The sequence below is a fragment of the Mesocricetus auratus genome, unplaced genomic scaffold (assembly GCF_017639785.1).
Source record: "Mesocricetus auratus isolate SY011 unplaced genomic scaffold, BCM_Maur_2.0 Super-Scaffold_100010, whole genome shotgun sequence".
Classification (NCBI taxonomy): Eukaryota; Metazoa; Chordata; class Mammalia; order Rodentia; family Cricetidae; genus Mesocricetus; species Mesocricetus auratus.
The window spans coordinates 86,850,782-86,868,137 of NW_024429194.1; the positions used below are offsets into that span (position 1 = coordinate 86,850,782).

The window sequence follows — 17,356 nt, forward strand, 5'->3', positions numbered from 1 at the left end:
TCATCTCTGACACGTGGATTAGCACAGATCAAAAGCAGAAGCCCGGTGTCTCATCACAAACCTGCTGTTCCCCGGGGTGCCTCTACCCTCCACAACAGCGCTCACAGCACGTGCACGCACTCCTGCCCCGGCCACCCCACCGGTCCCGGCGTGCCGCGCGTGGCGCACGTGACCCCGCCCCCTGCCATTGGCTGGGAGGGGAGGGGCGTGGCCGCCGTGGCGCGAGCCAGCCAGCGCTTCCCTCCACCGCAGCCTGCGGTAGGAGCATCGCTGGGCCACAGCGGCGGCGTGCGGGTCGGCCGCGCAGCCGGGGCACTGCGCACGCGCCAGAAGCAGCGGCAGAGGCTGCGGCAGGTGTGCCGGGCATCCTCATGTGATCCAGGGGCCTGGGGCGGGGCCTTAGAGGCCACACCTCCTTCAGTCCCCACCCCCCCCCCCGTGGAGGGTGAGTGTGCCTCTGAAGGGTTCTAAGGGTTCTACCCGGGGAGAACCCCTAAAATGTAGGGCGCATCGAGAATGCGCAGAAATTGAGGAACCTGCCTCTCCCCTGGGGTGGAAGTTACCATGACAATAAGGGAGTCTGGCGCCCTGGGAAAGAAGACTGTGGAGATGTGCTGTGGGGATTCAGGATTCCTATGGGCCCTTGATCCCACGTAGAGGGGATGGAGGTGTGGTAGATGAGTCTCTAGGTCCCGGCTCTCAATTCTGGCCCCGCCCCAGGTCTCTCAGGCGTGCCCCAGGTTTCTGGTTCCCTCGGGAAAGCTGGCTGTCACCTGCTGCCAGCCACGAGGTGCGAAGCCTCCCCTCTGCTGTGCTGCAGGATGGGTCCCTTGGGGCTGCTGCTGGCCCTAGCCCTGCACCTGGCGGCGTGTACCCGTACGCACCGGGACTACTGCGTGCTGGGCGCGGGTCCCGCGGGCCTGCAGATGGCCGCCCTCCTGCAGCGGGCCGGCAGGGACTACGAGGTGTTCGAACGCGAGTCAGCGCCCGGCAGCTTCTTCACACGCTACCCGCGCCACCGCAAGCTCATCAGCATCAACAAGAGGCACACAGGCAAGGCCAACGCCGAGTTCAACCTCCGCCACGACTGGAACTCACTGCTCAGCGACGACCCACGCCTGCTCTTCAGACACTACTCGAAGGCTTACTTCCCAGACGCCAGCGACATGGTGCGCTACCTGGGTGACTTCGCCAAGTGTCTGGGGCTCCGCGTGCAGTACAACACAAACATCACCCACGTGGCTCTGGACAAGGATCCACAAGCCTGGAATGGCCATTACTTCATCCTGACCCAGCAAAACGGCCAGGCTTACCAGTGCAGGTAAGGACCGTGTTGCTCGAGCTGGGCCTCACCCAGAATCAGGACACCACTTACCTGGCCTCGAGATGGGAAAGAATGGCAGAATAACACCACTTGGGCTCGGTGCTGATGTTTGGCACAGCCAGCACCTCTTAAGGTATGTCCTGACAATGCTGTGGCTGAGTATGCTTGGAAAAGTCTAGAAATTTATCCTCTAGCATTTGCCAGGCTTTGCTGCCGTCTCTATGATCCTCTGGTGTTGGGTACTGCACATAAAGCATAGCTTGTACCCAGAAACCCTTGCAGTCAGGTCCAGGCTTTTGACAATGCAACACTACATCGTCGTCTTCAAGATTCAAGCTCAAAAACCATGCAGTCAAGTCACCAAACACACACAAATGTAAGTCTCGTGTTTTAAATAAGCTTGCCAGCCATGTTGGGCCACATTCATAGCTGTCGTGGACCCTGTGTGGCCTCGAGACCATGGGTTGGACACATCTGATAGTTTCCTAAAATAAGTATTCACGAAACCCATGCCTAGAAAAGCAGGGTGAAGTGTCCAACCAGCATTAGAGACTGGTCAGTAGGATTTCAGAACAAAACCACAGCAGAAGCCCAATAGACATGGCTTCCTGACCGATATATACCTTGCTTTGGCATGGGAGACATTATGTGGGCACCTCAAATTTGTTCAACACTCACAAGGGACGTAGAGAAGGTATTCCCTAATATCCATTTGGCAAGTGAAGATCTGAGGCTCAGTGACATTGACCACCACACTGTCACACCACTAACAGTGGGACTTTGCTGACACCTAAGCCTGTGTTCTTTCTGCTACTCCGGCTCCCTTGCTGGCTGTCGGCTTCACTCCTGGCTCCAGACAAGTGTATGACTACTGTCCATCTGTTCTTGCAACCCAGAGAAGGGTGGGCCGGCAGGGGAGATGTCCTGATTGAGACTCTTGAATTTTAGATAATTTTGCTCTGGGAGAAAGGAGTGAAGAGCAGAGAAAACAAGGTTGGGAAAACAAGAGCCTGTTCCCTGTGCATGTCCCTTCTGTGGATGAGTTCTACATGGGACCTATCCTGTAATCAAACTAGTCTGCAGCCCGCAAAATCCAGATACTCAGCCGCCACCGCTCCGTCGAGAGCGGAGCTGGACATGGTGGTGCGCATTTGGGACACTGAGACAGGAGGATTACCAGATCCCAGGCTAGCCTGGGCTACATATCAAGCCCACATCTCAACAGCAGGACTTTGGAATCAGGCCCTTCTGTGCTTGGATTGTGGCTGTACTTCCTTGAAGAGTTCTGAGGCCCTGACCCACCGGGCAGGTGGGCGGGGGCTGTGTCTTCTCACCTGTGAAGCAGGCCGGGACACCAGCCAAGGCGTGTAGGAGATCCTGGAGTGGATAAGAAGACAGGATAAACACACCAGCACAGTGTGGGTAGATGTGTGTGCCTGGCCTGCAAGTCAGGGTAGGAGCTTAAAGCCAGGCTGGAGTTGCTGCCTCCTACACCCCCTTCCCCCCCACTGCTGTGTTCCAAGCTAGCAGAAACGTTTTTGGTTTATGATAACATCAATGAGCAAATTTTTTTTTTGGTTTTACGAGACAAGGTTTCTCTGTGGCTTTGGAGGCTGTCCTGGAACTCACTCTGTAGACAAGGCTGGCCTCGAACTCACAGAGATCCACCTGCCTCTGCCTCCCGAGTGCTGGGATTAAAGGCGTGCGCCACCAACGCCCGGCTATAAATGAGCAAATTTATTCCCCAGAAAGGGTACCCTCCCAGGAAAACAATGAAGGACTGTGGCTAGCTCGGAGAGAGGCGGATTGGCATGGGTCAGTTAATGGCAGAGGGAGTAAATGGGTAAACATACGGGTGGACTTGTGTTTGAGGATCCTGGGATCAGGATGAGGTTAGGAGAGCCACACTGAGTGACTGTATAGCTGACCAACTGAGGCATCTTTTTTTTTTTGTCCCTGTCTGCAGCGTCCTGCTTGTAGCCACTGGTTTGTCAGTCCCCAAACTGGTGGACTTCCCTGGCTCTGAACATGTGGAGGGTTATGAGTCCGTATCCGTGGACCCTGAAGACTTTGTGGGTCAGAATGTACTGATCCTGGGCCGTGGGAACTCAGCCTTTGAGACAGCAGAAAACATCTTGGGAGTCACAAACTTTGTCCACATGCTGAGCCGCTCGCGGGTCCGGCTCTCCTGGGCTACACACTATGTTGGAGATGTCAGGTATGCTGCGTCCGTCCCTGCTGCCGTGTTCTGTCCTACAAACCCTGGACCAGGCTGCTTCTTGATACTATAACAAAATGTCGGAGGCAGGGTCCATGGTTTCAGGCGCCAAGCCCGGCAGTATGTTGCTGTCTCTGACAAGCATTCACTGGCACCTGCCTCCTAGCAGATGGTGTCACAGCAACAGGCACAGAGAGAAAGCTGCAGAGCAAGGGGGAGGCCGGGCTCCCTCCCCTGTAGCAACCCTCCCCCTGGAACTAACTGCCCTAATCTCTCTGAGGATGTTACCCCAGTGAGCTGCCACTAGGCTCCACCTCTTAAAGAGCTGTACCACCAAGGCCTGGGGATGTAGCTCAGTTGGTAGAGTGCTCAACTCCTGTGTGCTGAAGCCCTGGGTTCAATCCCCGGGTCCACACAAGCAAGGTGACACACCCGCAGTCCCAACTCAGCACTCGGGAGGCGGAGGCTGGAGGATCAGAGTTCAAGGTCACCGTTGGCTACTTAGTGAATTTGAGGCCAGTTTGGGCTACATGGGATCTTATCTTTACCAGAAAGAAAAAAGGAGAAGAGAAGAAAAAAAGTTCACCACCTCACAGTGTTACTTCTATGGGGATTAGGCTTCCCGTGGCTTCAAACCTTAGAAAGCCCCAAATGAGGGAGTGTCCCCATCCTTGGTCGAATTAGACAGCCCTCCTGGGCTTCCTTCTTTCCTCTCTTGCCTGCCTGCGGGCCCAGAGCCATCAACAATGGCCTGCTGGACACCTACCAGCTGAAGTCACTAGACGGACTCCTGGAGTCAGACCTGGGATATCTGGCCCTCGTGAAGGACAGCAAGGGCAAGTTCCACATCACCCTCAGATTCTTCCTGGATGAGAACAACAGCAGCCAGAGTGCAGACGCCATTCCCCTCCCCCAGGATGACAATGACAACTTCGCCATGCGGGTGGCCTATGACCGTGTCATCCGCTGCCTGGGCTGGAAGTTCGACTTCTCCATTTTCAACCAGTGAGTCCAGTTGGGGTAGAGGTAGGGACCCCTCACCAACACCTTCAGACCTCCCTGGGGGCTCGGTGGATTTCAGAGGAGTAAGACTCGGGGAGGGCGCCAAGGGCCTTGTCCCCAGCAACTCTTATTCCTAACAACCCTCTGCTCTGGCAGGTCCCTCAGACTCTCCTCGGGGACTGAGTTCAGCAAGAAGTACCCACTGATCAGAGCTAGCTATGAGTCCAAAGGAAGCCGGGGTCTCTTTATCCTTGGGACTGCTAGCCACTCCGTGGACTACCGGAAATCTGCTGGCGGCTTCATCCATGGATTCCGATACACAGGTAAGCCTGGCTGAAGGACCACTATCCCAGGGTCCTTACTTCCAAAAGCATCAAAAGGACGTTTTCGTGGTCTGGGTCTATGTCTAGAAAAGAAAGGCATAACGGTAGCCTGTGACATGCTTCGCCCCATGCACTTTGAACTGATGTGTGTTCACGGGGATGGGTGGTCTCACACATGCCACTTTCACAGGCCTAAGTAAGGTGTGTGGCCCCGTGAGGCAGCTTAGCTCATACAGCGTGTGGGAACACCTCAGTGAAAAGTTCCAATTGATTATGTCAAGTTTTTTGTGAAATTTTCAGTACTAAACGTGTTACTCTCCTACTATCTTGATAAAGTTTACTGTAAAATACAAAAATATATATATATTTAAAATAATTTGAGGGCTGAGGACATAGCTCAGTGGCAGAGCACTCATACAGAGTGCCTGAGGCCCTGGGTTCGAGTCTCAGTACGATGAGGAGGAGGAGGAAGAGGATTTGACTTATTGCATGAGAATATCCCCAACCAGAAACTGATGCTTTGTGGTGGTAAGGATAAACGGGAAACGAAAATGAAGGCAAGGAATAAATTACCACATGTTAAGTATATTCTAAAGGCTGAGCACACACATCCCTACAATACCGCCAGCATCCTTCGTGGTGGCTAGAAAGACTTCTTCCTTTCTTTCCTCTTTTATTATAATTAGTGTGTGTGTGTGTGTGTGTGTGTGTGTGTGTGTGTGTGCAGGGCATGTACCGTGGCATGCATGCAGAGGTCAGAAGATAACTTGCAGGAGTCAGATTCTCCTTCCACTATGGGTTCTGGGGCTCAAACTCAGTTCTTCACCTTGCATAACAAATGCCTTTACCCACTGAGCCATCTGGCCAGCACAGCCTTTGTTTTCTCAGAGGAAACATCTGAGGGTCAGAGAGATCTGTGTGCTTGATTTGGTTTCTGGAGGAAGCAGTGGACTAAAGCAGCTGAGTGAGCTGTTTAGCTGTTACCCACGGCTTTTCAGGGGCAGGTGCCGTCAGCTTGCTGTGGATTGTGCTTGAAATGTTTGCGTTGCATTCAGTGGATGGAGGACCAAGACTCAGGATCCTTCTTACCAGGACTCCAATAGGAAGCTTTCCCTCGGCCTCAGTGCTGTTCTGTGTACCCTCCACCTCCAGCCCAGGGCCCACAGTGCTGAGGCCAGAGAAAGAAAGTTGACCTGTAAGAAGTAACGGTAGCCGAGCACTTGTGTCAGGATCAGGGTATGGTAGCCCAGGCTACTAGCCTCAGACTCCCAGTCCTCCTGTCTCAGCCTCCCTGGTTCTGAGATTAAAGATGTGCACTGCCACACCTGGTTTGTGTTTTGTTTTCTCTGTAATCACTTACTGGGGGCACAGATGTGCCACAGCATATGTGTCAAGATCAGAGGACAGCCTGCAGGAGTCGGTTTTCTCCCTCTGCCATGCAGGACCTGGGGATTGAACTCAGGCTTGATGGCAGTACCAAAAACAATGGGGGAAATCTTGCCATTCTCTGAGTCTTGTTCTTTCATGACCTTCTCCCACCCTCACCCCCACCCCCACCCCAGGGAAGTCCCATACCTCACTCAGCATGCTGTCACCTGCTTTATAGGTCTTGCCTTCTCCAGGTGCCAAGTTTGGTCTCCATCCCAGGCACCTCCCAGGCTCCTGTAGCTTCAGCTCCTACACCTTGCAAACTCAGCTTGACCACTGTTTCCTCCAGGGAGCCAGAGGCCCAGACCCACCATGGCTCCTTTCTTGGGAATCCCTGGTTTGTGGTGCATTCTCATTGTCTTGGGGGGTTTTATTAACTTTGGAAGAACAAGTATCTGCATTGGGCCATTCCACGACAGGATAAAAAGCACCAAGTATAAAGAAAACCACCTTGCTGCTGGCTTGGGCAACAGTTGCTGTCTACAAAAAATAATAAGAATAATCTCAGAACAAGGCAGGGACAGGCAGCTTTGGGCTGAAACAGAGAAGCGGCCAGAGTGTCCATGGGGCTTTAGATAGAAATGGGAGGTGTGAAGCTCTGTGTCTGAGTTGATGTGCCCAGTGTAAAGGATGGCAGTTGGCAGGGAAATTTCCGTGTGCAGATGGCCTCAAGCAAGGGTGGGCCACTCAGACCAAATCCACGCCCACCCACACTTTCCTGATACCCCAGAGACGAAATGGAGGAGGGTCCCTGATTGTATGTGGCTATGAAGACAGAATATTTGTCATCTGGCCTTTTTTTTTTTTTTTTTTTTTTTTTTGGTTTTTCGAGACAGGGTTTCTCTGTGGCTTTGGAGGCTGTCCTGGAACTAGCTCTTGTAGACCAGGCTGGTCTCGAACTCACAGAGATCCACCTGCCTCTGCCTCCCAAGTGCTGGGATTAAAGGCGTGCGCCACCAACGCCCGGCCTGTCATCTGGCCTTTTACACACACTTCTCACCACCACTGTTCCCCAGGCCTGGGCCTCCCTCCATGAGCCTAGATAAAATCTTGGCCCTTCCTCCCTCTGGCCATTTCAGTGCGTGCTGTCCACCGGCTCCTGGAACATCGGCACCATGGCATCGGCTGGCCGTCCACAGAGCACCCCATCACACAGCTGAGCAGCTCCATCATCCGGCGTGTAAACGAGGCTTCTGGGCTGTACCAGATGTTCAGTGTGCTGGCTGACATCATCCTGTTGAAGGAGTGAGTGCCCTTCCCACTCCATCTCCCCAAGCCCCCTTTACCATGAACCCTGCTCCTTGCTTCTGGCTCTATTCTGGTGCTGAGTGACCAAGTTGTTTCTGAAGTAAAGGAGGCCTACAGAGGCTAAATCTTCCTGGCAGGGAATTAATTCAGTGAGGTAAATACCACAAGGTGTGTTATGGATTTCTTTTTTCTTTTTTTCCAAGACAGAGGTTCCTCTGTATTGTTTTGGAGTCTATCCTGTAACTCGCTCTGTAGACCAGGCTGGCCTCGAACTCACAGAGATCTACCTGCCTCTGCCTCCCGAGTGCTGAGACTAAAGGTGTGCGCCACCAACTCCCGGCTGGATTTCTTGCTATTGGTTTGGGTAGTTAGTTAACCTCTCTGTGCTTTCTTGCCTTATCTGCAAAATGGGCAGACCTCCCTTGCAGCATTGAAGAGTGAAGAAAAGAGTCCCCTCAGGCAAGGACCAGGTTGGCCCTTTTAGATCAAGTGATCTCTAGCAAATCACAGGACACACAGAGCCTGAGGACACAGTGCAGGACGTGTGAGGAGAGAGCAAGGGAGGATTTACAGAAGACAGGCAAGTAAGACATAGACGAAGACCCCAGAGTCAGAGGACACGCCCTGATGCAAAGGTCTGACCACTGAACATGACGTTCAAGGACACAGGAAGTCCAGGAGCTCAGCATCCGCTCCATGAGAGCCGTCTAGATCAGGGCGTTCCTGGCAGGACCCAGCTCACACTCAGTCTCAGGCCTGTCACCCACACTGGCCCAGCAGCCTTCTGCCACACTCAGTCTGCCCTCAGTGCAGCCACCAGCCAGCCTTTACAAGGAGATCCACACTGTTGTCCTTGTGCCCCTACTTCCCACAGGCCAACAGCTCCCCTCCTCCATCGCTTAAACCCACAATCACCGCCCCTGCCTCCTTCACTCATGCCCCGTGCCCTCCTCGACCCCGATACTATTGTCTCCACCTACAGTGGCAAGCTTCTCCCCACTTTCCCTCACCCAGAACCTGCCCCAGGTATACCAGAAGGCACAGCTGCCGCAGTGATATCCTAGGGTGAGAGACTCCTGGCTAGTCCACACCACTGTACCTGTGGAGAGCTGGATGTACCCGCCCACTCCCAGTGAGCCCACATCCCTCCTTGGTTCTGAGTTCCCCTGGGTTCCCACACACAGGAATGCTACAGCGTTTGAGTACTTGGAGGAGTTCCCCATGCAGATGCTGGCCCAGCTGGAGACGCTCACAGGGAGGACAGCACGCCATGGGCTCTTTGTCATCAACATGGAATATGGCAAAAATTTCTCTGGGCCTGAGAAGGACGTCTTCTATTACGACCGGTCCGTGGCTCACGTAGAAGATGCCTGGCGCTCTAACTTCCTCCACCCCGTTATCTATTACTACAGACACCTCCCGACGGGTGAGCCGGCCCCCATCCCCCCTGAGCTCAGTCTCCTCAGAGGGGGCTCCTCTTGGACCACCTCTGTCTGTCTACACAGCAGTCACCACAAGGCCATGCAGCTGACAGAGCCCCCCCCCCGGGGATAAGCCATGCATGATCTCTGGGCACCATGTCGAGAACAGGGTGCTGTCATGTTGTGGTGTCTCAAAGTGGGGGGGAGGGGCTGCTGCTGAGTATTAAGAAGAATGGATGAGGGCAGGTAAGATGACTGGGTGGGTAGAGGCTCTTACCATGGAAGACTGGAGACCCGAGTTCAATCCCTGAGACCCACATAAAGATGGAAGAAGAGAAATGACTCCCCAAAACTATCCTCCAACCTCCACACAGGCTCTGTGGCATGTGTGCCCATACAGACGATAACAATAATAAACCAGCAGAGTACAACAGTGCCAGCCTAAATTCCCAGTTCTGTCATCACAGCAGTGTGACCTTGGCCATTTTACTTAACCTCTCCGAACTTTCTCCCTGGTCTACAAAACGGGATGGTGATAATTATTTCACACAGGATTGCAGGAGGATATACACAAAATGCCAGCGGCACTAGGGCACAGCCTAGGTACCATGCCTTTTAATTCAGGGCTTGAAGGGTCTCAGGTCAAAGAGGGTGCTCCAGGCAGGTGCCTGTCACCCCAGCACTGGGGAGGCTGGGGAAGGTTTGACAACACTCCATGCCAGCCTAGGCTGTAGAGTGAGCTCCTGTCTCAGAACTGAGTGTGGCGAGGCACCCCTCTGTAATCCCAGCATTTGGGAAATAGAGGCAGGAGGTCCTCCTGGGCTATTTGAGACCCTGTCTCAAAAGACAGAGGTGGCCCAGCTGGGGATTATTCCCAATGGCAAAGGTAGCTTCAACAGATAGAGGGCAGGGTGGGGGAGGTGCACATCTGTAGTCGGTGCCCAAACAGTGGTCAGCTAGGATTGGTCACCTCCTAGAGTCTAGTTTCTAGGGACGATCAGGTGTTGGTCCAGTGGCCTGTGGGCTGGGCCCTTAGAGGACAGGGTCCCATCCACAGCAGTGGGCAGTGAGCCTAGATGAGCCCATGTAGTCAATGGTTCCCATGTTGTACTCAGAAACCACAGGCAGCAGGCCTGGTTCCTCTTCCTCCTTCTACATGAAGGTGGCTGGTGGCCAAGCTGACCACAGCCTGGTAGAAGCACCTCAGGAAGGCTACCGTGAGAGCGGGGGTGGGGGGGGTGCTGGTGTGAAGGGCCTGGCCCTGATGCCTCACTCGCCCCACAGAGCAAGATATGCGGTTCCGGCCTGCACAGTGGCCCCTGCCTCGGCCCGCGGCCATCCATCACATAGTGGAGGACTTCTTGACGGACTGGACAGCCCCGGTGGGGCACATCCTCCCACTGAGACGCTTCCTGGAAAACTGTCTGGGCACGGATCTGCGAAGCTTCTATGCAGGTACCAAGTTCATCCCTGAGAGCGTGGGGTGGATGCCTTAATGTTAGAGTACTAGTGTGCATGGGTTTGAGCCCTAGCACAGGAAAAGGGAGGGGGGCAGGGGAATACAAAGAAGACAGGAGAATATGTAATGAATAACTAGAGACTATCAAAATTGTACAGTTTTTTAAAAAGATGCAGCTGAAACTAATGGAGATAAAAATATTCTTGAAATGAGAAGCTTGGTATAAGCAGCTGGTAGTGCATTAGACAGAGGTGAAGAGAGAATCTGTGAACTGGAAGGCAGATCTGATGGCTGAACGAGGGACCTAAGGCAAGAACTCAAATGATCTAGAGGAGAAAGCAATAGAAACAACCTAATATTGTTAGCCTTTTAAACCCCTGGATGTTACAATTCCAGTGCTTTTTCTATTAGTGAGAGAACATGTCAGACGCCTGTCAAATGTGTGACACTATTCATACCAAGTTAAGTTGGAGACTGACTCTAGCCAAGTCAAACAGCGAGCAGCCTGCTGTATGTACCCTGAGTCTACTTTGAGATAATGGTTTGGGAGCTGATTTGCTACTCCGTGACATCCCAGCCCTGACTATCTAAGTGTCTTCCTATCTTAGTTAACCCATAGAGCCAGAGCTGAATCCCTTTGCATTTCTTTTTTTTGTTTGTTTTGTTTTGTTTTTTTGTTTTTTTGGTTTTACGAGTCAGGGTTTCTCTGTATTGTTTTGGAGGCTGTCGGTCTAGCCTGGCCTCGAACTCACAGAAATCCGCCTGCCTCTGCCTCCCGAGTGCTGGGATTAAAGGCGTGTGCCACCACCGCCCGGCTTCCCTTTGCATTTCTAGCAGTCTGTGAGCATCCAGCCTTGCTCATACGCTGACCCCTGAAATGCCTAGAAAAGAGAACCCTAAGCTCCAAACTGCCTGCTCATTCCCCAAGGCTTCAAGAGTCCACAAAAGTACAGTGGTATGTTCCCACCGCAAGTCATGGTCCAGCTTTGTTACTGACCTGAGCTAGGATGAGTCCTTACAGAAGGCCAGCTGCCATTTAACCATCGCACAGCTGCTGGCTCTGGCCTCAGCCTCTGTTGGGAGTCAGTAACCCTGAGTCCTACAGAGGGATAACAACATCAGAAAGTCATGCTGGCTAAATGACCACATGACCGCCCTTGCATCTGTTCTCTCCCTGGGCAAGGCCTCTGTACTGGGCATCAGAGGTGAAGCAAGAAAGAATATCGTGGAGCCCTTCTTGTCCCGTTCCCCCATGTAACCCTCATCTTCTTTGTATAACACTGTCTTTTCACAAGAGCTAAAAGAATGGAGAAAGTGAAAAGTCTTCCCCCAAAGATGTAGAAGACCCCCAGCGAATGCCTCAATAGATAGAACCAAATATCATACTTACAGTTAGTGGCTTAGGGTCATTCACTTCAGGGGATCCCATTCCGAAATCTCACTATAGACTTGGTCATTGCTGGCACAATACTTTAATGTCAGAATATGAATGTGGTGTGTGTGTGTGTTATGTTTTTCTCTACAAATTTAATGCCTGTTGGTTTTACATGATATTTATCATTGCCACATGGATTTCCTTTTCCATCTCATGAGTTCCAATATAGAAAGTGCATTTTACCATAGCATTTAGCAACTGCACATAAGACTGGGGGCGGGGGCAGGGTTTCTCTGTGTAAGACTTTTTCTCTTGTTCTGAATAGAACCGTCACCTTTTCACTTAGAGGAAATATGTTATGGCTTCCCTTTGCAGAACCTAATTGCTGCATCTCTGGTCTTAAGCTTTGAAGCCATTATTAAACAAGATAAAATAAGGTGTCGTAGTTTGCTTTCATTGCTCTGATAGAACACCATGACCAAAAGCAGTGTGGGAGGAAAACGTTTACTTTGCTTACACTTCCAAGTTGCAATCCATCATGAATGGAGAGCAGGGATCTGGAGGCAGAAATGAAGAGGAGACATGAAGAAACGCCCTTGCTGGCTTGTGCTCCCCATCGCTTACTCACGCGCTTTCTGTGCAGCCCAGGACCACCTGCCCAGGGATGCACCACCCACCCTTCAATTCAGCCAGGTCATCCTGGTCTACAGTGTGAGTTCCAGGATAACCAGGGAATGTGTAAAGAGACCCTGTCTTTTTTTTTTTTTTAAGTTCCCTCTTCCCAGATGACCCTACCCTATGTCAAGCTGACAAAAAGACTAACCAGCACATAAAGGCTACCTGACTTGGGTATATTATGACATTGTGATGATCTTGTTAATGGAAATGGTTACTAAGCGTGGGTAGCACATAGTAGCATGTACAATTTGATAACCACATGACTACCAAGTAACTCATGGGTGGGTTATGTATAGGTTGTGGCTACCTGGACTAAGAAATGATTCCCATCCTATAAATCAAGATGGCTACTAAGTAACTATGGATGGTTACGTGATTCCCATCCTGAGTGAACTGAAACAGAAAGGCTCTGGACTTCATCAAACTACAGGACACACACTATTTAAGGCATGAATAGTTTATTTCTTAAATTTCAGTCCAGTTGTCAGTTGACTGTGGTGAATGACTGAAACCATTGGGAGAAAGAAACCAGAAGGCGTGATCACCCAACTTAGCTGAAGGCTTTTTCCCACCGCCTGACTCTCATTCCCTACAAGGGACGGCCTCTAGCTTTTATGGAGGTTCCTCCTGGTGCCTTCACCTTGCTCATGGATTCTTTTAGTTGTTTCTTCAGATTTCAAAAATAATACATACCCAGAGCTATTTTATCCCTGGTCAAATTTACCATGTGCATCAGTTTCCTGCTGTGGTACAAATAAGGATTTGTCCGTTTTATCTTTTTCTTCCCACAGCTGGGAAGAGAGCTGTGTGTGTGTGTGTGTGTGTGTGTGTGTGTGTGTGTGTGTGTGTGTGTGTGTGAGAGTGTGTGTGTGTGTGTACACCCTAGTGTGTGTACATGCAACATCTCTTAAGAGTTGATTCTCTCCTTCCACCATGTGAGTTCCCATATTCAAACTCAGGTCGTCAGACTTGGCAGCAAACACCTTTTCTATTGAGCCATCTTACCAGCCCTTGAAAAGGGCTTTGTGTGTCGTATTTGTAGCTCAGAGGTTGTTATAGGCAGTGCTGAGATAGAAAGTGGGGCTGACTGCTCATCTCCCTCCAACAAAGGCCAGCTTCCAGAAGAACAGCTGGGGGTCAGCTCTGCAGAGATGGCTCCTGGCCTCTGGTTCCATGCAAAGCTCTAGGACTCATCATTTCTGTGGTCTGCCTGACCCATGACCTCATCAGGTCATGTGTGAGACACCAGGAACGGCAGATGCCTTAGGATTTCTGTTGCTGTGAAGAGACACAATGACCACAGCAACTTTTTTTTGTTTTGTATTGTTTTGTTTTTTTGTTTGGTTTTTCAAGACAGGGTTTCTCTGTGGCTTTGGAGGGTGTCCTGGAACTACCTCTTATAGACCAGGCTGGTCTCGAACTCACAGAGATCCACCTGCCTCTGCCTCCTGAGTGCTGGGAATAAAGGCGTGCACCACCACCGCCCAGCCACGGCAACTTTTATAAAGGAAAATATTTAATGGAGACTTGTTTACAGTTCAGAGATTTAGTCTGTTATTGTCATGGCAGGAAGCAAGGTGGCATTCAGGCAGACCTGGTGCTGGAGAAGGAGCTGAGAGTTCTATATCTTGATCCTCAGGCAACAGGAAGTAAACTGAGTGTCACACTGAGCATAGCTTGAGCAAAAGAGACCTCCAAACCCACCCCAGCAGTGATACACTTCCTCCAACAAAGCCACACCTCCTAATAGTACCACTCTCTATGAGCTTATGGGAGCCAATTACATTCAAACCATCACAGCAGCTTAGGTCGGAAGGCTGCAAGGGCCTTGCAGGGTCCCTAATGAGCACTTCCCCTAGGTCCCCAGCATTGTCCATTCCTCTCCATGCTTCTCTCGCCTCCTGAACTGATACCTTCTTATGCCTTTGTATAGAGTCCTGTTTCCTGTTCGCCCTCACACGCCAGAGGCTGCCCCCGTTTTGCCAGCAGGGGTACCTGAAGATGCAGGGACTTTCAAGCACCAAGAGCCTTCGTCAACATGGTGTGGAAAGCAGGCTCCTACCAGACTACACAGCCATGGAGAACAGCAGCAGGTGGCTTGGTGACCACCCCTCAGCTCCAGGGCCTCTGACTCAGTCCCTTGACAGCAATAAGGAGGAACTCTGAGCATCCTCTCCTGGACTATGGAGGCTGGTGCCTCCCCAGGGCTCTTTCCTCAGGCTCTCTCCCAACTTTCAAACTGCTCAGGACCATCATAGAGATAACAGACAACAGGACAGCCTAGAGAGTGCTGAATGCTGGGACACAGTCATGTGGTGGTGTCCCTTGTGCTGGCCCCGCTCGGTGTTAGATGCAAGGTTAAGAGAGGGGACCTTCTGCCAGGAATGAGATGCCTTCCACAGCCAGCTTGTATCCAACTTGGAGCATCACTAAGTACCACGCTGGTCTGGTGCGTCTGCTGCTAGGACCACTCTCCTTTCCCTTCTGGTTCACTCTGCAGATGGGCTCGGGTCTGCCTGGGGAACAGCTCGCAGCTGAAACCCCCTCATTTCCATAGCGGCATATTAGAATGAAAGCTTGAGGTCTTCACCCATGGGGTAGACAGCTGGGATCTCTGCTCCCCAGTACAGCTATGGACCCCAGCTCAGAAGCATCAACCATCTCTTAGGGTTGGGCCTGCCCGTGCTGCCCTCTCTTTCCACACTGGTTCTCCCCTTCCTGGCACTGGCTCTCAGCAGAACCCCAGTCCCAGGCCGAGAGCAATGGTATAGGACAGGGACAGCAAACTCCTGCAAGGCTGTGCCCAGCTAGCTTCTCAGGAGCAGGGTACCTCAGCGTTATCCTGTCCCCAAGATCACACTCCCAGGGATCAACAGCCTCTGTGCCCCTCTCCCACACTGCTGTCTGGCATCCTAGCTTCATCCTCCTTGAGACCTGCCCAGGCAGGGTGAGGTGTTGCTGTGCATGCTGCCCTGGGCATGGAAATGTTGACACTTGCCGGCTCCTGGCTGCCTTGATGTTCCTCTCCTAGTCGGAGTCACCATATTTCACCCAGGTTGATTGGCAAGCCAAACTGGGGCCCTGCCATCTCCTCCTCTTTTCCAGAGAATTTTTAAACGAGTCTTTGATTTAATGCCACCCCGTGAAATCAAGCCCTGTTCCTCACATCTCCCTCTCCACTCACTGAGGCTGGCTGAGCCACTCTTAGTGCCTTAGCAAGTAGCTGGCTGACACCCTCGTGTATGACATCTGCTGCTTCCTGTCGTCTGCCAGATCATTGGTTCTGTCAAATATCAGGCAGCCCTATTTGTTTTCAACACAGAGGATTCTGTTCTTGCTCAGATGACTAGGGATGGCTTTTTTCCCTGATGGGGTGTTGCCGTGTCCTGGCCTAGTACACATTACAAAGCGCAGCCTGCTCCCATGATAAATACCCTGCCTCAGCCTTCCAAGTGTTGGGATCTCAAGCTTGAGCCGCAGAAAGTGTTTTAAGATTTATGTGTACTTGTTTGTGTCTGTGTGTGGAATGCACATAAGTGCCGGAGCTCAGCGGCAAAAGAGGGTGTCCTCAGAGCCCTGTAAGACCGGATTTACAGGAGGTTGTGAGCCCCCGTACGTGGAGGCTGAGAACTGAGCTCTAGAAGAACAGTAAGTGCTGAGCCAATGCCTTTGGGACCACTCCCCCATAACTATTTTAAAGAAAATATTAAAAATACGGCAAGCTGGAAATGGTACACACCAACGTCCTAGCACTAGGGTGGTCAAGGCAGGAAAATTGAGGTTCAAGGCCAGCCTGGGCTCCATGGAGAGTTCTAGAATAGTGCAGGCAACATAACAAGATCCTGTCTCAAAAAAGAAATCTCAGCACTCCCAAGGCAGAGGCTGGAATATCACTTGTGAGTAAATTCAAGGCCAGCCTGGTTGACCCGGCAAGTTCCAGGCCAGCTAGAGCTACATAACGAGACCCTGTCCCAATAAATAAATAAATGAATAAATGAATGAACAGAGATTTTTGGGAGGCATGAGCAAAACCAATTGTTGGGAAGGGACTGATTGTTACAGGTGAGGAATACAAAGTAACTTTTCATGACCTCCTCTTAAATGGTGCAGAAGGGAAGAGCACCGATGAGATGGAGCGCAGCTGCGGCTGAGAGGATGGGAAGCCACAGGTCGTCAGCAGTGCCTCTGCTGGGGCTGTGGGACAAGGCTCTTTTTCCCTCTCGTGATCTAATTTGTGATTATTTTTCAAATGTGATTATATGCTACTGAAGTAAAAATCGTTTATTTTTAAACCATTTCTGCTCTTGAATTTGGGGGTTGCTGGGGAAGGGTGGACATGGGAGCCCTTGCAAGAGCCTGTGCTCTGCTGTGATGGTCCAGGCGGTGACTGGAGAGAGTTACCCTAGCTGAGATCACTAGAGGGAAGGATTGCACCATGCATCGGGAAGTAAGCAAACTCAGAGTAAGGAAGATGAACCTGCAACCCTAGCACCTGGGAAGTAGGAGGTACAGACAGGAGGAACACAGGTTCAAGGTCACCCTGGGGCACACAAGAGCCTGTCTTTAAGAAAAGAAGAAATGAGCCGGGCGTTGGTGGCGCGCGCCTTTAATCCCAGCACTCGGGAGGCAGAGGCAGGAGGATCTCTGTGAGTTCGAGACCAGCCTGGACTACCAAGCGAGTTCCAGGACAGCCTCCAAAGCCACAGAGAAACCCTGTCTCGAAAAAAAACCAAAAAAAAAAAAAAAGAAAAGAAATGCCACATCTTTCAGCCCAGCCTTCAGGAGGCACAGTCAGAAGCAGGTGGGTGTCTGTGAGTTCAAGGCCAACAAGCTACATAGTGAGATCCTGTCTCAAAACAAATAAAGTAAATAAATAAATG

General features: G+C 51.5%; 1 protein-coding gene across 2 annotated transcripts; it reads left to right on the forward strand.

Annotated features, from left to right (window-relative positions):
- The first annotated feature begins 237 nt into the window (after positions 1-237).
- Positions 238-16,768, forward strand: Foxred2 (FAD dependent oxidoreductase domain containing 2). 2 transcript variants are annotated; one of them, XM_040754220.1, is made up of 9 exons: positions 238-445; positions 821-1,321; positions 3,291-3,542; positions 4,278-4,547; positions 4,701-4,867; positions 7,375-7,540; positions 8,728-8,969; positions 10,249-10,419; positions 14,410-16,768. In XM_040754220.1, exons 2-9 carry the CDS (start codon positions 822-824, stop codon positions 14,640-14,642), a joined length of 2,001 nt encoding a protein of 666 aa, XP_040610154.1. In that variant the 5' UTR covers positions 238-445; position 821; the 3' UTR covers positions 14,643-16,768. The 2 variants fall into 2 exon arrangements, with proteins under 2 accessions (XP_040610154.1, XP_040610155.1); XM_040754221.1 differs by having other exon boundaries at positions 238-354.
- Positions 16,769-17,356: the final 588 nt, after the last annotated feature.

Coding starts and splice junctions, on each gene's coding strand:
- Foxred2 (XM_040754220.1), top strand. CDS start 822: ATGGGTCCCTTGGGGCTGCTGCTGGCCCTAGCCCTGCACCTGGCGGCG. Junction 8,970..10,248: donor CTACAGACACCTCCCGACGG/GTGAGCCGGCCC, acceptor CTCGCCCCACAG/AGCAAGATATGCGGTTCCGG. Junction 10,420..14,409: donor TCTGCGAAGCTTCTATGCAG/GTACCAAGTTCA, acceptor GCCTTTGTATAG/AGTCCTGTTTCCTGTTCGCC.